The sequence below is a fragment of the Branchiostoma belcheri genome, unplaced genomic scaffold (assembly GCF_001625305.1).
Source record: "Branchiostoma belcheri isolate BF01 breed outbred unplaced genomic scaffold, Haploidv18h27 scaffold5, whole genome shotgun sequence".
In the NCBI taxonomy this organism is placed as follows: Eukaryota; Metazoa; Chordata; class Leptocardii; order Amphioxiformes; family Branchiostomatidae; genus Branchiostoma; species Branchiostoma belcheri.
In genome coordinates this window covers 7,032,802-7,057,043 of record NW_017804131.1, presented here as the reverse complement: position 1 = coordinate 7,057,043, position 24,242 = coordinate 7,032,802, and the positions used below count along the sequence as shown (strand labels likewise).

At 39.0% G+C, this 24,242-nt stretch overlaps 1 protein-coding gene and 1 pseudogene across 1 annotated transcript in view; one reads left to right on the top strand and one right to left on the bottom strand.

Annotated features, from left to right (window-relative positions):
* The window catches only part of LOC109479725, a 16,071-nt pseudogene extending 2,234 nt beyond the window's left edge, over positions 1-13,837 (top strand).
* Positions 13,838-15,099: 1,262 nt separating this feature from the next.
* Positions 15,100-24,242, bottom strand: part of LOC109479724 (phosphoinositide 3-kinase regulatory subunit 4-like) — a 39,717-nt gene continuing 30,574 nt past the window's right edge. The window contains exons 27-37 of the mRNA XM_019781714.1: positions 23,604-23,759; positions 22,517-22,649; positions 21,609-21,798; positions 20,632-20,742; positions 20,093-20,197; positions 19,408-19,505; positions 18,965-19,069; positions 18,392-18,517; positions 17,278-17,435; positions 16,318-16,487; positions 15,100-15,331 (exon numbers count right to left, since the gene is read on the bottom strand). Of these exons, the coding sequence (XP_019637273.1) occupies positions 15,127-15,331; positions 16,318-16,487; positions 17,278-17,435; positions 18,392-18,517; positions 18,965-19,069; positions 19,408-19,505; positions 20,093-20,197; positions 20,632-20,742; positions 21,609-21,798; positions 22,517-22,649; positions 23,604-23,759 (1,557 nt within the window). The 3' untranslated portion in view covers positions 15,100-15,126. The remainder of the gene's footprint in view (positions 15,332-16,317; positions 16,488-17,277; positions 17,436-18,391; positions 18,518-18,964; positions 19,070-19,407; positions 19,506-20,092; positions 20,198-20,631; positions 20,743-21,608; positions 21,799-22,516; positions 22,650-23,603; positions 23,760-24,242) is intronic.

Genomic DNA, 24,242 nt, shown 5'->3' with positions numbered 1-24,242 from the left:
CAACCCTGACACCACAGATGTTTTAGGATATACTTATAAAGCTACGAAGAGAGTCCTTAAACAAACTATAAAGCTATATTAAGTTCTGCAGAGTTCTTGCCCTATACTTCTGGTCATTCAGGCCAAACCCCTGCCTTTTCCAGGAGCCATGTTGACCGTCCGGTATCCTTATGCTGAATCAACCTGTAAGATACAAAGATTCATCATGTAAGTCAGTGTTGTATCCAATACCGACTCCTAATACTTGAACATTTGTAAAACTGCTTTTAGATTTAGATCTGACTCACATCATTATTCTCTTTATATTTCAGTTTAAGTACAGGGAGGGTCTGGTTTGTTCTGCACATTTTACATCAGATCTTCTCTTGCTTCAAGTCACATCTATCTTTTTAAACTGTAATATTCATAGCATGGATTAAAACACCACTACATATTTCATAGATATACTGTGTGCATTCTTTATTTATTTACTTTACTAGTGTTATAAATATAAAGTTTGTGATGACTTGTGATCCCTGACCCCAACTTGGTAGTCTATATGACTAACTGAGGCTATTAAAGTGACCCATCGAAAATGATAAAAGTGACCCACCCAAAATAATAAAAGTCACCCTCCAAAAAATAAAATTGGCCCACCAAAAAAATTGAAGTGGCCAGCCAAAATTAATTACAGTGACCCACCGAAAATAGTACAGTGACCCACAAAAAATAATAAAAGTGACCCACCCAAAATAATAAAAGTGACCCACCGACAATGATAAAAAAGACCCATCGAAAATAATTAAAGTCGCCCACCGAAAATGATAAAAGCCACCCACCTGAAAAAAGTCACCCACCGAAAATGATTAAATTGACCCTCCAAAAATAAAGTTACCCACCTAAAATAATAAAAGTCACCCACCAAAAAAATTACAGTGACCCATCTAAAATAATAAAAGCCATCTAAAATAATAAAAGTGACCTACTGAAAATAATTAAAGTGACCCACCGAAAATAATTATAGTGACCCACCGAAAATAAAGTAACCCACCGAAAATTATGATATAGACCCAACCGAAAATAATTAAGGTCACCCACCTAAAAATAATTACAGTAACCCACCTAAAATGATAAAAGTGACCAACCAAATGTAATTAGAGTTACCCCCCAAAAATAATAAAAGTGACCCAACAAACGTAATTAAAGTGACCCACCGAAAATAATAAAACTGACCCACCGAAAAATAATTAAAGTCACCCACCAAAAAAATTAGTGAGCCATCTAAAATAATAAAAGCCATCTAAAATAATAAAGGTGACCAACCAAAAGTAATTAAAGTGATCCAGCAAAAATAATTATAGTGACCCACCAAAAATAATTAAAATGACCCAACAAAAAAGTAGAGTGACCCACCGAAAACATCAAAATTGACCGACCGAAAATAATTCAAGTAACCACCAAAAATTATAAAGTGACCCACCAAACATGATTATAGTGACCCACCTAAAATGATGAAAGTGACGCACCTAAAAAAGTGACCCACAGAAAAATTAAAGTGACCAACCAAAAAAATTTAAAATGATTCCCTGAAAAGTGACCTACAGAAACTAATAAAATTGAACCACCGAAAATAATGAAAGTGACCCACCAGAAATAAGTAAATTGACCCACCGAAAAAATTTAAGTGACCCACAAAAAATAATTAAAGTGACCCACCAGAAATAATTACAGTGACCCACCGCAAAAAAAGTCATCCACCTAAAATGATTAAAGTGACCCACCAAAAATAATTGAAGTGACCCACCGAAAATGATAAAAGTGACCCACCGAAAATGATAAAAGTGACCCACCGAAAATAATTGCAGTTACACATCTGAAACATTCCGGACTCCCTGTTCAAGACCTCTGTAATTTCTACCAAGGATACATACGTCCCACCCTTGAATATGCGGCCCCAGTTTGGAATTCAAGTATCTCTGCACATCAAGTAATAAGAATTGAACGCATACAAAAACGAGCAGTCAAGATAATCCTTGGCCCCCTGTACACGTCTTACAACATCGCCCTGTCCCAATTATGTTTGCCGTCCCTAGAGAAAAGAAGAGAAGCCCTCAGTCTTAAGTTTGCAAAGTCCCTCCTTAACTCCCCTACGTTCCGACATTGGTTGGTTACCCCCATCCCGCTCAGATATTCATGGCAGATGCCTGAAGGGGGCAAACCAACTCGACATTCCCTTGACGAAAACAAAGCGGTACAAAACGAGTCCAATTCCCTATTTCACTGATTTGTTAAATAAACAAGCAGACCTAGGTTGAAATCTCCCAGTACCGGACCAATATAGTTTTTAATCATTTGCAGATACTTCTGATCTATATCTAAGTTATAACTGTGTACAGCCAGTTTATGTTTGTACCTTGTTTGTCAATGTCTTTTGCTTGTTTAGTTCACCTTATTGTTGAATTGTTTTTAAACCTGTGTACGTAATTCAGCGGTTTTGTACGCTGCCATGTACAAGGGGTGTTGCCAATAAACTATTATTACATAAAGAATGTACCTTTGGCATTTCCTTCAATAAAGATTTTCATTCTAAAATAATAAAAGTGAAACACCGAAAATAATAAAAGTGACCCACCAAAACTATAGTAATTAAAGTGACCCACCAAAGATGATTATAGAGCTAGTGACCCACCAAAATAAATTCGTGATCCATCGAAAATAATAAAAGTGGTCAACCGAAAACAATAAAATCGACCCACCTAAGATAATAATAGTGACCCACCAAAAATAAAGTCACCCACCAAAAATAATTAAAGTGACCCACCAAAAATAATTAAAGTAACCCACCGACGATAATAAAAGTGATGACCTGCCGAAAATAATTAGTGATCCACCGAAAATATTTAAAGAGACCCACCGAAAATAACTAGATTGACCCACCGACCCACCGAAAATAATTATAAAGTTAAGTTAAAAAGTTAAAGAGCCTTCCTGCGTCAAGTGACGCATAGGGCGGCGCCCATCTCCGTTCAGAAGGGGGCTAATTATAAAGTGACTAACCTAAAATGATTAAAGTGACTCACCAAAAATGATTAAAGTGACCCACCTAAAATAATAAAAATGACCCACCGAAAAAAATAAAGTGACCCACCGCAAATTATAAAAGTCACCCACCGAAAGTAATTAATGTGACCCACCAAAAATAGTAAAAGTGACCCACCGAAAATAATAATATTAATAGTGATAGACCTAAAATACTAAAAGTGACTCACCGAAAATAATAATAAAAATGACCCACCAAAAATAATAAAAGTGACCCACTAAAAATAATACAAGTGACCCAACGAAAATGATAAAACTGACCGACCGAAAATAATTAAAGTGATCAACCCAAAATGATACAAGTGACCCACCGAAAATTATTAAAGCCATTTTATTCCTGTCCATTATAATGCTCTACCAACTTCTATGTTATCATCTTAAGTTAAAATTTGTATATCTGTTTGTGTTTGGATTATTTTTGACAAAGATAGAATAATTTATCAGATCTGCAGAAGGTTCAATATACGTATATTTTGATAAGTATCACTACTGTATTACAGGAACGACTAATGAACAACTACACTGGTACATGGTGTATAATTTTAAAGGTATTATTTCAAGTATCCAAGGTATCCCTTGCAAGTCCTTTTTTTATATTCCTTTTGATACATAAAGTCTGTCATGCAACTGTCTGTGATGCCTTCTAACATTTGGGACAAAATTTTAAAGAAAGCACCGAGCACAACTCAAAACGTCGTTAAGGTATATATATTAGGAAGAGCCAAACAGTGTAGAACAAACCACAGAAGGGATAAAATTTAACTTCGCCGCCAAAAAGTCTACCCGTCAATCCTTGCGCGTGAAATAAACCTCGATTTCGGGAGTGCTGACGTTTTACAACCCGTCTTTTTATTTCCATGTTTCCATGCCAAAACTATAAAGACGTCAATTTAAAAATTGATGTAAAGTCTCTATCCAACACATTCAATCAATTAGGCGTTCTACGGTCTGTGTTAAACAAACCTCCTTCGCAAATACAGCCTATTTGAGAACATAAACTGGGCTAACCGCATGAAGTGTGTATTTTTAAGGTCTCGTGCATGCATGAGTTTTCCTTTGAATTTTGCCAAAATATTGCCAAATTTCCGATTTGTAACGAAAATATTTTCGAGGTTGCCGTTATAAAGCGAATGACACCAAGGCTAACAAATGTAGACAACCTACCCGAAAAATATTGATATTACTAGTTATTCTATGTTGAGAACATCTACCCTACACCGTGTAATACAATTGCCGAGAACCTCTGAACGCACAATCCCTACTGCAAAAAAAACCCTGCCAATTATGTGCTAATTTCTTCAGCTACAACCAAGCTTTCGCTACATACTCGTTCTGGATCCGTTGGGCTCGCTAAAAGGGACATTTTCACCGCTCCAGACACACGTGCATGTAGCTGTTTACTTTTTGGGTCGGCTTCTTATTGGAGTAATACTGTTACATAAATGAGACCTTAATAAACTCGATACCTTGTGTACCACTATCCACCATAGGCGGCATGACCACGAACCCCAATTTTCCCAAATAAAACCCTGAAAGCAGTAGGATATCTAGAACATCTACGGACGATCGTGGAAAGCAAATTTTACATTTTGATCACAAAGCCTACGAAATTATACTAACATTATTAAAAATTCAAACTCTCAGGTGTTTCAAAAGGAACACAACTGCGTCACACTGCACTAGGAATATCGGGTGTTGCAATTCGTTACGCCAAGTTAGGAGCTTGCTTAATTTTGACTCGATGATGATATTAACATATGCATTTGTGAGACAAGTAAAACATAACAAAGAAAACTGTCTTGGAATTTAGACAACTAACAAACACCCTCCATCTTATTATTTTACGAAAAGATTTTATATGTGTTGATAAAGACCCACCTCAAAGATACTGCCGATCGTCAGATGACATCGAATGTCTTGTCCAGCATTGTCGAATCAGGTGCGTGCTTGCTGGACTGTCAAAAGTGGACAAGATTTGATATTAACGTATTTGTGTGACAACGTTGAAAAAAAAAGAGGAAAATCGTTAAATTTTCAGATAATTGATCATTAAGTCATTTTGATGCATTTTCACAAACAACGGTTCGAACACTAAAAACCCACCTCAAAGATACTGTCGATTTTCCGATGATGTCGAGTGTCTTGTCCAGCATCCACAGACAGAGTTTTTCTGGACTTCCGAAAACAACAGCCGGCTCACAGGAGCACGTCGGACAATATGGCGTTTTCAGCTTTATGCCAGCGAGAAGATGACCTTAACATACCTGCATAAGTTTACATAATGAATAAAAATGAAAAAAAAGGATAAAAATAAAATCATGGACCAATAGGATCATAGGGTGCTGAGCGGATGCATATTTTGTCGACGGTGTTTTTTAAACGTAAGGTCTAGGATCGACCTTATATTAAGGACAACCTTATCCCTATTTTTACTTATAAGACGCCAAATGTTGGCTTCAAATCAGTTTGGTAATTTTTTTTCTAAATCGATGATGACGTTTTTCATCTAAGTCATAATGTCAGCAGAACTTAAAATGGGAAAATAAACAACAGAATCGTTACTGTTTTAAAATACTTATATTCCGTTAACCAAAATGAAAATAAGTACACGATCGACTTTTAACGTAATTTGTGGTGAATCTTTCCATGTTCTTGGTTCAGTTTTGTCATTGTCTTGATGACCATGGCTTAAAGTTGGGAAGGATGTTAGGTTCGTCTTTGTTGTTCTTGCGTAATGTCTGGGCAATCTCCAAGCAGATCATACGGTGGCAAGGCAGTATCCATTGGCCACAGGAGTGTCCATTAGCCTCCGATGGATAATAGACACTCCTCTGGTCAATAGATACAGTGGCCTACCACCGTGTGATCTGCTTGGAGATTACCATACACCAACTTTCTCTTCATGTATGCCATATGACTTTGTGATAACATGTATGCGTAAGGATCCCACTCTATAAATCAATGCGAACCTAAATAATATAATCTGTATGTTGTTGTAGTCTGTCTCTCTTTCAATTCACCTTCTCTCTTTCTTTCAATTCACCTTCTCTCATGACGTTAACGAAAAGCAGCCTGTAGGTAGATAAAAGTACGCGTTTGATATTTACTAAATTTATCACTCAATATATTGTCTACAGCTTGCCGCAACACAGGGAAGGCAATCTTCAATGATTTCCCCGGAATTTCTTTGAAGAAGGGAAAGCAGCGATGAAGTCTTAAATATTGAAACCTACCTCCCTGGTGTAAAGATGTTTTAAATTGTCAACCGGCTACTCGGCACGTGTGAGCTTTCGCTTCTAGGTTCTTTTAGATAATGGTCTGGAGCTGAGAGTTATCACTGTACAGAACTCTAGAGGGGAGTTTAAATACACAGGAGTGAATTTTCGCAGAGATGTTGCATTGGTAATATTTTTGAACGTTTTGTTTGTAACCGTTACGTGTTTTGAAACACACGTATTGATATTTTATTTACTAAATAAATCATTCAATAGTCTGGAGCTGGCCGCAACACAGAGGAGGCAATCTGTTTATAAATCATTCAATGATTTCTTCGGAATTTCTTTAAACAAGGAAAAGCAGCGATGAAGCATTGAATATAAAAATTTTCCTCCGTTGTGTAAATGTGTTTTAAATTGGTGGCAATGCAGTATCCATTGGCCAGAGAGGTGGCTAATAGTAATAGACACTACTCTGGCCAATGGATACTGCCCCGCCACCGTATGATCTGCTTGGAGATTACCATTCAACAACTTTCCCCATGTCATGCGTCTTTATGATATTTGTACCATGTATATGCGTAAGGATCCCACTCTATATATAAATTAATTTGGACCTAAATCATGTAATCTGTAAGTTGTTGTGGTCTGTCTTTCTTTCAATTCACCTTCTCTCACATGACCTTAACGAAAAGCAGCCTGTAGGTTGATTTGCGGCCATAAAAAACGGACCAAACCAAAACTTTCACACGCGAACCTCTACCTCTTCTGTCGTCTTTTTTTTGTCACGCAGAAATGCGTAAATAATCCTACCGGTATCTTTCCTGGCTAAGCATTAAGCAGGACGTATGGTATGCACATAGTGCATTTCTTTAGGTAAAGTGAAATTAGATTAAGCGATAATAGAAGGAGAAATAACCTGACGTCTGACTTTATCAGTCACGTAGCCTCAATTAATATTTAGGCTGGAGTCTTCTATATTCTCCGGTTTGAAAAACGAGTGTGTGGTTTGAAACATCTACACTACAGTAACCCCCTCCCACAACGTACATGCATGCACAGTTTAGGTAAGCATGAGTGTATTTTTCCTGCAATAACAGACATAACCAGGACGAACCAACACTGACTATACACCAGCTTTCACCAACTCTCAATCAATTAGGACCTAAATCGTGTAATCTGTATCTTGTTGTACCCTGTCTGACCTTAGATTTACTCTCGTGGCATCAATTAATATTTATCCGCGGGGCTAAATACTCCAATATTCTTCAATTAAAAAAACATTAGTGTGTTTGAGAGATCTTTATTGCAACACAAGCCCCCCCCCCCAGGTATGAACAATCTAGATAAACAAGAGTGAATTTTCCTGATGTTGCATTGGAGACGTGTTATGTTTGTAGACGTTACGTGTTACAAAACACACACATTTGGTATTTACTAAATTTATCACTCAATATATTGTCTGCAGCTGGCCGCAACACAGGGAAGGCAATCTTCAATGATTTCCCCGGAATTTCTTTGAAGAAGGGAAAGCAGCGATGAAGTCTTAAATATTGAAACCTACCTCCCTGGTGTAAACATGTTTTAATTTGTCAACCGGCTACGTGGCACGTGTGAGCTTTCGCTTCTAGTTTCTTTTAGATAATGGTCTGGAGCTGAGAGTTATCACTGTACAGAACTCTAGAGGGGAGTTTAGATACACAGAAGTGAATTTTCTTAGAGATGTTGCATTGGTGATATTTTAGAAACGTTTAGTTTGTGACCGTTACGTATTTTGAAACACACGTATTGCAATCTATTTATAAATCATTCAATGATTTCTCCGGAATTTCTTTAAAGAAGGAAAAGCAGCGATGAAGCATTGGATATAAAAATTTGCCTCCGTTGTGTAAATGTGTTTTAAATTGTTGGCAATGCAGTGTCCATTGGCCAGAGGGTTGGCTAATAGACACTACTCTGGCCAATTGATACTACTCTGCCACCGTATGATCTGCTTGGAGATTACCATACACCAAATTTCCCCATGTCATGCGTCTTTGTGATACCATGTATGCGTAAGGATCCCACTCTATAAATCATTTCGGACCTAAATCATGTAACCTGTATGTTGTTGTGGTCTGTCTTGCTTTCAATTCACCCTCTGTCACATGACCTTAACGAAAAGCAGCCTGTATATAGGTTGATTTGCGGCCATGAAAAACGGACCAAACCAAAACTTTCACTCGCGAACCTGTACCTTTTCTCTCGTCTTTTTTTTTGTCACGCAGAAATGCGTAAATAACCCTACCGGTATCTTTCCTGGTTAGGCAGGGTGCACGGTACGTGTGCACATCGTGCACTTCTTCAGGTAAAGTGAAATTAGATTAAGCGATGATAGAAGGAGAAATAACCTAAAGTCTGACTTCATCAGTCACGTAGCCTCAATTAATATTTATCCACCAGGCTGGAGTCTTCTATATTCTCCGTTTGAAAAACGAGTGTGTGGTTTGAAACATCTACACTACAGTAACCACCTCCCACAACGTACATGCATGCACAGTTTAGGTAAGCATGTGTGTATTTTTCCTGCAATAACAGAAAATAACCAGGACGAACCAACACTGACCATACACCAGCTTTCACCATGGACCCACTCTATACACACAATTCGAACCTAAACTATGGAATCTGTATCTTGTTGTAGCCTGTTTGTTCTTAGATTTACTCGTGGCATCAATTAATATTTATCCGCGGTGCTAAATACTCCAATATGCTTCAATGATTCAGTTTAAGAAAACAGTAGGGTCTTTGAGAGATCTTTATTTCAACACAAGCCCCCTTCCCCTCCGGGTATTCACAATCTAGATAAACAAGAGTGAATTTTCCTGATGTTGCATTGGAGACACGTTATGTTTGTAGCCGTGACGTGTTACAAAACACACGCATTTGATATTTACTAAATTTATCACTCAATATATTGTCTGCAGCCTGCCGCAACACAGGGGAGGCAATCTTCAATGATTTCCCCGGAATTTCTTTGAAGAAGGGAAAGCAGCGATGAAGTCTTAAATATTGAAACCTACCTCCCTGGTGTAAAGATGTTTTAAATTGTCAACCGGCTACTTGGCACGTGTGAGCTTTCGCTTCTAGTTTCTTTTAGATAATGGTCTGGAGCTGAGAGTTATCACTGTACAGAACTCTAGAGGGGAGTTTAGATACACAGGAGTGAATTTTCGCAGAGATGTTGCATTGGTGATCTTTTAAGAAACGTTTTGTTTGTGACCGTTACGTGTTTTGAAACACACGTATTGATATTTTATTTACTAAATAAATCATTCAATAGTCTGGAGCTGGCCGCAACACAGAGGAGGCAATCTGTTTATAAATCATTCAATGATTTCTTCGGAATTTCTTTAAACAAGGAAAAGCAGCGATGAAGCATTGAATATAAAAATTTGCCTCCGTTGTGTACATGTGTTTTAAATTGGTGGCAATGCAGTATCCATTGGCCAGAGAGGTGGCTAATAGTAATAGACACTACTCTGGCCAATGGATACTGCCCCGCCACCGTATGATCTGCTTGGAGATTACCATTCAACATGCAACTTTCCCCATGCCATGCGTCTTTATGATACTCGTACCATGTATATGCGTAAGGATCCCACTCGTTACGTGACTGATGAAGTCAGGCGTTAGGTTATTTCTCCTCCTATCATCGCTTAATCTAATTTCACTTTACCTAAAGAAATGCACTATGTGCACACCATTCATCCTACATAAATTAATTTGGGCCTAAATGATGTAATCTGTAAGTTGTTGTGGTCTGTCTTTCTTTCTTTCAATTCACCTTCCCTCACATGAACTTCAGAAAGAGCAGCCCGTAGGTTGATTTAAGTTCATGAAAAACGGACCAAACCAAAACTTTCACACGCTAACCTGTACCCTTTCTCTCGTCTTTTTTTTTTGTCACGCAGAAATGCGTAAATAACCCTACCGGTATCTTTCCTGGCTAAGCATTAAGCAGGATGTATGGTGTGCACATAGTGCACTTATTCAGGTAAAGTCAAATTAGATTAAGCGATAATAGAAGGAGAAATAACCTAAAGTCTGACTTCATCAGTCACGTAGCCTCAATTAATATTTATCCACCAGGCTGGAGTCTTCTATATTCTCCGTTTGAAAAACGAGTGTGTGGTTTGAAACATCTACACTACAGTAACCACCTCCCACAACGTGCATGCATGCACAGTTTAGGTAAGCATGAGTGTATTTTTCCTGCAATAACAAAAAATAACCAGGACGAACCAACACTGACCATACACCAGCTTTCACCATGAACCCACTCTATACACACAATTCGGACCTAAATTATGTAATCTGTATCTTGTTGTAGCCTGCTTGTCCTTAGATTTACTCGTGGCATCAATTAATATTTATTCGCCGTGCTAAATACTCCAATATGCTTCAATTATTCAGTTTAAGAAAACAGTAGGGTCTTTGAGAGATCTTTATTTCAACACAAGCCCCCCCCCCCAGGTATGCACAATCTAGATAAACAAGAGTGAATTTTCCTGATGTTGCATTGGAGACGTGTTATGTTTGTAGCTGTTACGTGTTACAAAACACACGTATTTGATATTTACTAAATTTATCACTCAATATATTGTCTGCAGCTGGCCGCAACACAGAGGAGGCAATCTTCAATGATTTCCCCGGAATTTCTTTGAAGAAGGAAAAGCAGCGATGAAGTCTTAAATATTGAAACCTACCTCCCTGGTGTAAAGATGTTTTAAATTGTCAACTGGCTACTCGGCACGTGTGAGCTTTCGCTTCTAGTTTCTTTTTCAGATAATGGTCTGGAGCTGAGAGTTATCACTGTACAGAAGTCTAGAGGGGAGTTTAGATACACAAGAGTAAATTTTCTCGGAGATGTTGCATTGGTGATATTTTTAGAAACGTTTTGTTTGTAACCGTTACGTGTTTTGAAACACACGTATTGATCTTTTTTTATTTACTACATAAATCACTAAATAGACTAAAGCTGGCCGCAACACTCTATTTATAAATCATTCAATGAGTTCTACGGAATTTCTTTAAACAAGGAAAAGCAGCGATGAAGCATTGAATATAAAAATTTGCCTCCGTTGTGTAAATGTGTTTTAAATTGGTGGCAATGCAGTATCCATTGGCCAGAGAGGTGGCTAATAGACACTACTCTGGCCAATGGATACTGCCCCGCCACCGTATGATCTGCTTGGAGATTACCATTCAACATGCAACTTTCCCCATGTCATGCGTCTTTATGATACTCGTACCATGTATATTCGTGAGGATCCCACTCCATATATAAATTAATTTGGACCTAAATCATGTAATCTGTAAGTTGTGGTCTGTCTCGCTTTCAATTCACCTTCTCTCACATGACCTTAACGAAAAGCAGCCTGTAGGTTGATTTGCGGCCATGAAAAACGGACCAAACCAAAACTTTCACACGCGAACCTGTACCTTCTCTCTCGACTTTTTTTTTGTCACGCAGAAATGCATAAATACCCCTACCGGTATCTTTCCTGTCTAATCGTTAAGCAGGATGAATGGTGTGCACATAGTGCATTTCTTTAGGTAAAGTGAAATTAGATTAAGCGATGATAGGAGGAGAAATAACCTAACGCCTGACTTCATCAGTCACGTAGCCTCAATTAATATTTATCCGCCAGGCTCTTCTATATTCTCCGTTTGAAAAACGAGTGAGTGGTTTGAAACATCTACACTACAGTAACCCCCTCCCACAACGTACATGCATGCACAGTTTAGGTAAGCATGCATGAGTGTATTTTTCCTGCAATAACAGACATAACCAGGACGAACCAACACTGACCATACACCAGCTGTCACCATGAACCCACTCTATACACACAATTCGGACCTAAATTATGTAATCTGTATCTTGTTGTAGCCTACCTGTCCTTAGATTTACTCGTGGCATCAATTATTATTTTATCCGCCGTGCTAAATACTCCAATATGCTTCAATTATTCAGTTTAAGAAAACAGTAGGGTCTTTGAGAGCTCTTTATTTCAACACAAGCCCCCCCCCCCAGGCATGCACAATCTAGATAAACAAGAGTGAATTTTCCTGATGTTGCATTGGAGACACGTTATGTTTGTAGCCGTGACGTGTTACGTATACAAAACACACGCATTTGGTATTTACTAAATTTATCACTCAATATATTGTCTGCAGCTGGCCGCAACACAGGGGAGGCAATCTTCAATGATTTCCCCGGAATTTCTTTGAAGAAGGGAAAGCAGCGATGAAGTCTTAAATATTGAAACCTACCTCCCTGGTGTAAAGATGTTTTAAATTGTCAACCGGCTACTTGGCAAGTGTGAGCTTTCGCTTCTAGTTTCTTTTTCAGATAATGGTCTGGAGCTGAGAGTTATCACTGTACAGAACTCTAGAGGGGAGTTTAGATACACAGGAGTGAATTTTCTCATAGATGTTGCATTGGTGATCTAGATCTTTTTAGAAACGTTTTGTTTGTAACCGTTACGTGTTTTGATACACACGTATGGATTTTTTTATTTACTAAATAAATCACTCAATAGTCTGGAGCTGGCCGCAACACAGAGGAGGCAATCTGTTTATAATCATTCAATTCAATTCAATTCAATTCAGTCTTTATTAAACAACTCGCAGACTTAAGTCTGAATTGTGTTGCTCATTACAATATTCGTTTACAAGTATAATACAATACATAAACATTACAGATTAAAATATATCATAACACACAGAAGAGAAGACGTCTGTGCCGTTGGGTCACTCAGTGTACAAGATACTGCAGACACGACAGATAAGTGGAGTCTGAGCGCAAGTACTATATTGATTACTTGGCGTTTAACAGTTCAACTAAAAAGGAATTGGTGAGTTCTTGTGACGTGCAGACCGACAGAGTGGAACATCAAATTTATTTGCATTACGTGTACTTCTACCGGAAATGTTCTGTCTCAGCGGGGGCAACCAATCACGGAACTCAGAGTTCAGCAGGTTATCTGCGAATGCCCTACAAAGTTCGCGACGTCGGTCAGCGAGGGAGCTGAGGTTCAGGGTTGTCAGTGCCATGTTGTAGCTCGTATACTGTGATCCCAAGATGATTTTACAGGCCCTCATCTGGATCCGTTCTAGAGTCTAATCATACAATGATTTCTTCGGAATTTCTTTAAAGAAGGAAAAGCAGCGATGAAACATTGAATATAAAAAATTGCCTCCGTTGTGTAAATGTGTTTTAAATTGGTGGCAATGCAGTATCCATTGGCCAGACGGGTGGCTAATAGACACTCCTCTGGCCAATGGGTACTGCCCCGCCACGGTATGATCTGCTTGGAGATTACCATACACCAACTTTCCCCATGTCATGCGTCTTTATGATACCATGATACCATGTATGCGTAAGGATCCCACTCTATAAATCAATTAGGACCTAAATGATGTAACCTGTATGTTGTTATAGTCTGTCTTTCTTTCAGTTCACCTTCTGTCACATGACCTTGAGGAAAAGCAGCCCGTAGGTTGATTTAAGGGCATGAAAAACGGACCAAACCAAAACTTTCACACGCGAACCTCTACATTTTCTTTTTTTGTCACTCAGAAAAAGGCATTGACAAATAAAATGCACAGAGTAAAGGTTACGAAGTTATTTCGATTAGCTTTCACATACGTTTTGTTTTCTTTTCTTGCACTTTTCTGACACTTTTGCAGGGATAATGGTGGGTTGTAGATGGAAAAAAGTTGTATTTTAGCAGAGCACTAGTTAGTAAGGCCTTTTCTTTTCCTAACCCTCTTGCTTTGACTCATATCACTCTTTGAAAAATGTCAGGATACTGAAAACATTAACAGTTCTGGCATGATGTACAGTTTAATTGGATATATATTCTATCCATTCAGTAATATGTATTATACTGTATATATCTTACTTCAATATCACATTGGTGACTGTATGTTGCACATAATATTAAAGCATATTATCAACACTCTAAAACACTTTTGGAACCTGTCAATAGCGTGACTTTTCTGACAATTGTACAGTACATTACTGGAATCAGATACAATAAAAGATGAACATCCTTTTGTAGCAGAATGTAGTTTGTACAACTATTAGAGACCTGATTGTGAACATTATATACTGATCACATTGGTGTTTCCCTACTTCCTTCCTTCTTTCATTGAAGTCTAATATGCCTAATTTGAATACAACTTGAAGGTACATGTATGTAAATAAAGACACAGACTAGTTGAGTCTACACTGTACAGTGTACATGCACATCTCTCATTGATCGCTGGTGAATACAATACAACATGATTGTCCAGGTGTAGCCTACACCTGCAGGCCAGTAGACTGCCTAAGGCTGAGTACAATAAGCACATCCGCAGAACGTACTGACCCTGTGCGAAACCCGTAATGCATTGTACACAGTGCTTCAGCAGAATGTCTCATATATCTTATTATTTGCCATACATTGTACCCATGACAGTCGTTGTGCAATGAAATTTGACTTTGACTTGACTTGACTATAAGATCATATTCGTATATCAATGGTTGCTTTCAATAACATTGTCACAAACAATGCAGCCAAAACGGCTGAATTGTGTCAGGACAATTACAATTCGGATATTTACACATAAGGTTAACATCCCGTCTGTAGTTTCCAGATGTTGTGTCAGAAAAGGTATCCTCTGCAACAAGCAAAATTCTGATGCAACGTTGACCAAACATCCCATGAAAACCGTGCAAATTTCGGGTTTCACACAGGTGCTGTACGTTCAAACGTTCAAATTTTGCCGGTGTCTCAGTATTGTACTACTTCCAGACCTTGATGACCCCGTCCCTGGAGCAGGACAGGATGAGGGACTGTGCCACCTGACACACCGCGATGTCTGTCACCGTGTCCTGGTGTCCGGCCGGAGGGGTGTCCGGACCTCTCCGCGGGACGTCCTCATTGGTCCCTCCCCTCGGCTTACTGCTGGCCTCCTGAACCACCTCTGTACCGTCAATCATCCGGGCTCTGTTGATAAAAACATTACTCTTGATCAGCCATAGGAAATACGGTGCCAACAGTTCTTTCATCGCATTATAGTTATTGCCTGTTTTGTGTATTCAAGTTATATATTCCCATAATTGACTGTGTATATTTTGCTGCTGATGTGTTTTCACACATTATATTGTTTTTTGTATAGAGGAGGGCAACTTGTAAAGGTGCGTACGCACCTGTTTTGCCCTCCCTTTCACTTTGTGGAAAATACCAATAAACAAATATGCTTTACACTAGAAATGGTACAGCTTACTGATACAGAAATAAAGTAAATGAAGGCTTGACATTCATTTACTTTATTTCTGTATCTGTATCTGTATAGCCGGTATAATCGCCCTTTGGCTTAACACACCAGCTTCGTAGGCACACGGCTCAAATAAAAACATTAATCAACAAATGCAAAACAAAGAAAAAAACAGCATGCAGGAGGAGGAAAGAAGCCTCCAAGGCTTGTACAATGTCCTCCTCCTATTATCCAAATTATATGATACCATTAACAGTATAATGTTTGACTATTTTCAAAATCTAACCAGTCGCTTGAGTGAATATTGCTTTTAGTACTGTAACAGCTTACTGCTTGGTTTCCCTGCATTTTTTGTCATCTCCAAAATAACAGGATGGGCATATTGCAGCCACTCTTTAGATATGTCATCTAAGACCTTAAGATACATTTAGGGCTGGAATTATGTTCTTTCCCATCTCTGTAATGAAATGTGTGATTCATGATATTGATTTAATGTGCCAAATTGCAAGTTGCAATGCAAGTTGCAAAATTTTTTTTTCTCTGAAAGTTGAAGGAAATTTGTTTTGCATTCGTTAATCAATGTTTTTATTTGTGCAAATAAATAAATGAACTTAAATAAATGGATGTCTAGCCTTCATCAGTGCAGTACACAACAATGCTTAATATCATGTAGAACCAGATTGCAGGTCAAAAATAACAAAACAGAGAAACTCACACATAAGATGTTGACATGACTGGATCATTGGCGGCACCTGCCACCACATAGGACTTGTCAGGGTAAACCAAGTCCCACATTCGTATCCTCTGATCCGACCCTGCTGTCAGGAGGAAGGGGTTCCCATCTCCAGGGCTGCAGTACATCCCGAACACAGAATGGTTGGAGGCCTGAAATATAATACAGAAAAGTTCTTCAATCTGTGTGTTCATTTCCAACTAGCTCACATGGGTATAGTCTTCACAATTGGCAAACAGCACTCCTTCTGACAAAACAAGTCAACTCTGCAGGTACTGTTTATACATGTAGGTGCCCAATGCAATCTCAGGGCTTTAAAACCAGATTTTCAAAGCAAAATTCTATGTAAATATTACGTAGTAAGTTCAAACAACACAATTCCACTGCATATTGACATTTATGGAGCAAAAATGTCATGTTGTTGTGTAGCGAGAACTCATTAAAAAAGCTGCATGCTGCCAGTTGGGCTAATGTATAATTTGGAGGTTTCAACAAATAAATGACTCTTTGTGCAGTTTGTTTCTGCACCGTTTTTAAACACTCAAAGTATGACTTAATGATGCAAATGTGCCAATAAGGGGCAATATGTCAATATCACACAGATTGCCTTAATCAGAATATTGGGTGCCTTTAATCCACCTGATCTAACTATAGTGGGTTAAGGCAAAATGCATATCTTTGTGTAAAAATTCACTGCCATATAAGAAGGAAATTTGCCTTCAATGTACATATCTGTGAAAAGCAAGTTCTATTTTTTTCACACATCCACAGACTGTTGGATAAAATGTTTGAACACAATTGTAGGTCAGTATACCTGCCACGTGGCTGATGTTGGTGACAGGAGTCTTGTTTGGACCGCAGTTTATGTAGGGGTTGTAGAAGTTAACCATTACAACGCCCTTGTTGTCTTTCTGAAAAGAATTGATAATGAAAGAAGCGGACCTGTGATGTTGAGAGAGGAGGAGCACTGCTGGCCCACAGAGTCATCTGTCTGGCTCCAGTCTCCATGTCCCACATGGACACCTCGTTGTTCCCCTGCACGGCAGAGATCACCCAGGACTGCTGGCTCGGGTGCATGCACAGCTTTCTCACACGGGCACCTGGCAGGGGAGATCATCATCATCATCATCATCATCATCATCATCATCTACATCTACATCATCATCTACATCCTCATATCGTCATCATCTACATCATTATCACCCAGGACTGCTGGCTCGGGTGCATGCACAGCTTCCTCACACGGGCACCTGGCAGGGGAGATATCATCATCTACATCAACATCATCATCATCATCTACATCATTATCACCCAAGACTGCTGGCTCGGGTGCATGCACAGCTTCCTCACACGGGCACCTGGCAGGGGAGATATCATCATCTACATCTAGTATCATCATCATCTACAGCATCCTCAGCCTCATCATCACCAACAATCATCACCATCATCTACATCATCATCATCATCATCACTACATCATCATCTACATCATCATCATGTGTATCATCATATTGTCATCATTTACATTATCATCTGCATAATTGACATCATCATATTTATCTACATCATCATCACCTGCATCCTCATATCATCATCATCTACATCATCATATGCATCATCCTCATATTTATCTACAACATCATCTACATCATCATCATCTGCATCATCTACATCCATCATATTTATCTACATCATCTACATCATCATCATCTGCATCATCTACATCCATCATATTTATCTACATCATATTTTTCAACATCATATTTATCTACATCATCTACATCATCATCTAAGTCATCTGCACCATCATCATCATCTACATCATCATCTAAATCATCATTTACATCATCATCATCTGTATCAACAAAATCATCTACACCATCATCATCAACATTTACATCATCATCACTCTTTTGCTGCAGCTCCTACTTTTGTGTTTTCCACCCTTCCCTAAAAATTAATGAAACTTTCAATGAAAGGGCCACAATTACCTGTGGGATACATTTTACATGTAGTCTGACAGCTACCAACACAGCCAGCTGGCTGACAGACTAACCTGTGGGATGGTTGACAGTTGATATGGGTAGTTGGAACCTGAGGTCCCAGCACACATGGGTACCACTGCTGGTACCGACACCCAGCCAGCACTGTTTGTGGTCCACAGCAAAGGACGTTATCAAACCTGAACAGACACAAACTTGTGTGACAAAACTAATACTGACTTATAAACTAGACCAGGTGATTTTACAATAATTATTCCATAACATTTGTTTGCCCTAGTATACTGTATGGTCCTGATAATATTTGACTTTAACATGAATCTGAACACCATAACACACTATAACAGGTAAACTGTGGTGTAGTATAACAGTTCAGAATCTGTATTCTTTTTCTGACGAAAGGTAGTGGATGCTACCTGAAACGTCTGACCGTTTCCAAAATCATATCCAATCTATATTGCTTCAGTATTTACTGCTTCTTGGCATGTATTCCTTATCTACATTAAAACATTTCTAGAGAGTGCTCAGCAATGCCGATGATATTGATACAAAATATAATGTACATTTAGTAAATGGAGTTGACAAGGAAGTTTTCCTTTCATGTTTTGCTGGGTGTCTGGACAACTCACCATATTTGGGGTCGTTTTTGAGTTTCCAGGCCTCGCCAGGCGCTCGTAGATCCCAGCCCACCAGGTTCCCGTGGACGGTCGCGTACACCAGGATGGACTGGGACCCTGTCATGGAAAGTGGCATATTCTGCTTACTATTGGCAAGTGGTGTGGCCTGACGTTGCGCCCTTGGGACAGGCACTTTACATGACTTTCTCACCTGTACGGTGGAGTGACGCCCACCGAGCCTCTTAGGCTAATCTGTCTAATTGTGTGCCAAAAACACACTACGGATTTGGTGCGCCAATGTGTCAACATCAGCACATTTGAGCCGTAAAATTCTATTTTTTTAAGTACATGTATTCTGGTCTTAGGCTTTGTGATCTTAACCCAAAATCTTTTAAGCTAACATAATATGATATACTGTTGGACTTGCTCCTGAGGTATTGCCAGAAACTGCCCACCTGTGTCAAAGTGGTTCATGTCCACCACACACCCCTCGGCCTGTAGGTCCAGCTCTCTCGAATGTAGGATGGAAATTCTGGGAGTCCCTGGCTCAACTCTGGAACAAAGTGGAATGACCATTTAATCGGGTGTGACACTTCCTAAAGTGTACACAATTCTTCCTGAATTCCCCAACATATCACCCCACATACATGTACCTCCCACCCAGCAGGTCACCTTCAGGCTTGACATCCCTATCAATCAACTGGCAAAATCACCTTCCACCCCCCATGCATGAAACTGGAATTTAACAACCCACTCACTACTGCCCCTATGGTCTGAAAAAGGCTATGGTACTTTGTTAGTTTCTTCAAGTTTTCTTTTTACCTGGAAGTGGAGTCGTGTGGCGTCACGACAGAGTGCTTGACTCAGAACCAAGAGGTCCCGGGTTCAAGATCCTGACATGCCACCAATCGTGTGCATTTGGTAAAGGCACTTAACATAGCTTTCCTCACTTAATTCAAGTGAAAATGAGTATTGTCTGTAATGTATTTGTTTCTATGACTATGTGAGGACACAACACCAGCAATAGCTGCCTCTGTCCCACGTGTATTGTATTATTTCTTGTTACAATTTCAATAAATGAAATCAAATCAAATCAAATCATTGACAAGTAAAATCAATGTTCAACACTCCATCACTTACCTGATGACGTGTATGGATCCGTTGTCAGAGGCAGATGCCACGGAGTGGGAAGATTGACAGAAGGTGAGACACTTGATCTGCCCGCCCTGCCTGGTGTAGGTGACCCTGAGAGAGAGAGAGAGACCTAAAATAAAAACCTTCGCAGCACAAGTGCTGAATTGCGGCTTTTGTACAAAAAGTCACAAACATGTCCTTCAACACGTCCATCAGGACTCACATACATGTATTATACATTACACATTACAAATAAGAGTCTAAAACCTGGAAGATCACTAGTACCACAACTTAACCATTGGCCTGCTGGCAATTTTTACACAATATTTTCAAATAATTTGAAGTCTTAATCAGGTCACAGACAGACTTTTTTTGCCCTGCGGTGGCGTAGATACTTAGGCATTCCGTTTTGCTGTGGTGTGATGCGTTGCACGAGAAACACCCCCAAATATATATATATAGGTGGTACTGTATGTGCAACCCATATATGTGGTCCCCGCAGGACAAGGGTTAAAAATCTATTATAACATTTGATAAACATTGACCTGGAGCGGTTGGTCACACCCTTCCCCTCCATGCGCTGGCAGTCCCAGATCTTCACCGTGCCGTCGTTAGAACACGTGCTGAAGAACTGGTGATCGTGGCTCACCGAAATTCTACGCAAAATAAACATTACAGCGCTTGAAATATGCATCATGTGAAAATCATTACAGATAAGAATTAAGATTAACAATAATGTCATGCATATGAATATTAACTTTGATTGTTTTGTGTATTATCATTAACCGTTAAACCTGTCTGACCATTCAATGGACTTGAAAAAAATGGTCACAGTAGACTAGGCATGCTCTATTCTTGTACACATATTTATGTACAGTCAGATAATGTAATGCTTGGATCAGAAAGAAAAATAGTCAAGGAGACCACCAAAAAGTTAATCATAATGCATAGGTTGTCACAAGACTGACTATGGATCTAATTGACCATTCATTAACAAATATGTATACTAAGCATTGTAATCTAAATAGGATAGAGGATGATCAACACTTTGTATTAGAATGTAGTTTATACAACGAAGAGAGAGCAGAGCTTTATAAACTATTGCAATGTATGTTTCCCCATTTCATACATCTTAGCAACACAGATAAGTTCATATTTCTGATGGTTTTATACAAACCTTCGATTATAAAACACATCTGTACTTATATCTACATCATTACTAAGAAGCGAGAAGAAGCCAAATTATCGTCATTATTAGACTATATGTCCATAGTACATAGAATTAGTGCTAGCTGGTACATTGTATATATTCAGTTGCAAACTGTGACGTCTTTCCTGTGACCTGTACTGAACCCAGTGGATATTTGCGTACAATAAAGGTCTTCATGCATTCATTCATTCATTAATAAAATTTAACCCCATCAGAACCGGAGAATTGGTAGCTATAGCCAATTGGCTATTTCAGTATGCTAAAACCTTCAGTATGTTCAAAATCAAAACAAGACTGAATAAACAAGCGTACCTGTTGACAGCGGCCTTGTGCTCGTGCAGATGTGCGACCAGCTGACCCTTGGGTCTCCACCCCAGGGGTGGGGACTTGGTCTCCCACACGGAGGTCTCCATCAGAGTCTTGGTGGCCATGTCTGCGGCAAACTGTTCCCTCTTGTGCTGGACCAGCCTTCTGAGTTCCATCTTACATGTGGCATGGCGGACTAGAAGGAGAAGGAGAGGAGGGCACAAAACATCATGACTTCGCAGGGCTTGAAATTCATTTTTGGGAAAGGTGCACTGGTGCACCCAACCTAAAAAATTGGAAGTCATAAAACATTTTGGGTGCACCATATAGAAAAAGTAGAATGTCAGCAAAAACTAATTATGTCTAATTTCTAAAGAAAAATACTACAACTTGAAGAATTTTCTTATCTTTCTGACACTTGGATGTCAAGAACAAAGTCATGTTGTATAGCAGTATACATTTAACATTGTTGCATACAACGTATGTAAACCTACAAAAATATTTCGGTGTACTGGTGCATCCACAGAAAAAAAATGGGTGCACAGCTCCAATTTTTGGTGAACTATGGTGCACATGCACCCAGTATTTCGAGGCCTGCTTTGGCATAGGTGATAATTTTTTTTAATATTTACATACAGTGTTTCTCATTTTTGTGGTAAACCCATATTATGTTCTGTCTCCTAGTGTTGCAACCATTATTTCAACTGCAATCTTAACTACAAGCTCTAAATCTTTGTGGCAGCAGGAAATAAACAATGTAAGTGCCAAAACTTATGAAGTCAAAGGGAGAGATAAAATTCTAGCCCTTTAAAGTCCTACAAATAAGAAGTATCTAATGAAAGTGTGCAGCATACAGTTTTTTTACTTCTTCAAATTTTAAAGGTTTTTCAATTTCTAAATAAAACCAGACATACCCTGTACATTGGTGCTTCTAGTTTCAGGGACTCTCTCTGTTGTTGGTGGTTGTTTTTTGGGAGACCCTCCTGTGTCAGTATTAGCCTGTAGCTGGCTCATACTGATGGGGGCATTCACTGAGATGGTCTTGGTCTGGAAAATAAAGTTTGGTATATAAGTCACATGGTCTTGTGAAACCTGGGAAAACATTATCAAAATATCTCTATCTCAACAGTCACTGACAAAAACTAGTGGATGCTGCATGAAATGTCTGACAAAATGAACATTTTTACATGTAGTCTGCTAAAGATTGCACATTCATATATATGAACTATCAGGTAGTTTAAATTTATTTACATGATACATTATTGATATTTCTTGATAAATTATGGTATATGGATGAAAGGAAAGTGACCTCAATCCAGTTTCACATTGTAGCTCACTGATCAACAGTACTGTTCTTCCACTGGTCGTGACAGAGAAGACAGACACTATGTGCAGTATTTACAGGTTCATTGTACCAGGGAAATTCCAGTAGCTCTTTTTCACCAATTAAACACAATGAACTTAACATCCCATCCTATGGTCTGCGACCCTTTCCAGTAGCATGCATGCATGAGTGAGAACGGTCGGGACTCGAACTCCAAACCTCATGATCCAGAGGCAGGGTTGCTAACAACTGGACTACACACACTACATGACAAAATTGCACAAACAGTGTACAAAATAATTTTTTAACCAGGGCAACCTAGGGCAAAAATTTGGTTGCCCATCAGAATTTTAAGTTACTACTTTCCTCAAATTAAGTAATGTTACATACATAAGCCTTTGACAATATTTCTAACAGCCTTTAGTTAACTAATACTAGTAATAGCCATTAATACGGTAACCTAAAATCAGAAAGCATCTGCCGGATACAGTGGTGCAACCCAAGTGGGCATGATTTTTTTTTTGGGGGGGGGGGCATTCTTAAATTTAGGTAGCACACTGGGCTACCTTGGTTCAAAAATTGGTTGCCCCAAGTAAAAGTAAAATTTGGTTGCCTGGGGCAACTGGGCAACCTGGTATTTTGCACGCTGACAAATGAAGACTAAATTTCCAACTGACCTGGTGGGTTGGCTGTGCCGCCCCCTGCGAAGCTGCTATTGGCTGGTTCAAACTCTGACTGAGTGGGTCTGGTTGGAAGGCAGGTTTAACTGTCTGGGCGGGGAGAGACTTGGGTTCGCTGGACGACGAGCCAAACATGCTCTGCCACTCTTCATTCTGGAAGGAGGATAAAATTGGCATTAAGGAGGCCATATACATGTATATCAGGGCATTCCAGCCATCACTTACATGTAATAGAGATGGTGGACAATATAAAATCCCTGGCAATTTTTATCAATTGCTTAGGCCACGTGTTAAGTCTTGTATGAATAAGATCATGTGTCTGTAACAGTAACTCTTGCGAGATTTTGAAGTGATTGGTCATTAATTATCCTGATGAAGGCGACAGTGGTCGTTGAAAATTTGATCTCTGTGTAACCTTGTGTTGGAATAAAGTGCAACATTTTACTATAATTACTACCAACACAGATGAATGTTCATGATACTCCCAGCTACCTAACACCATATCTAATATAAATTTGGTGCCAAACAGCTACCCTAGCCTGGTGAAGGTTAACAAAAGCAGTTAGATCTAGCAGTGTTGCATACTATAGTAAAACGTTAAACTTTATTCCAACACACTATTTACAGGGATCAAAT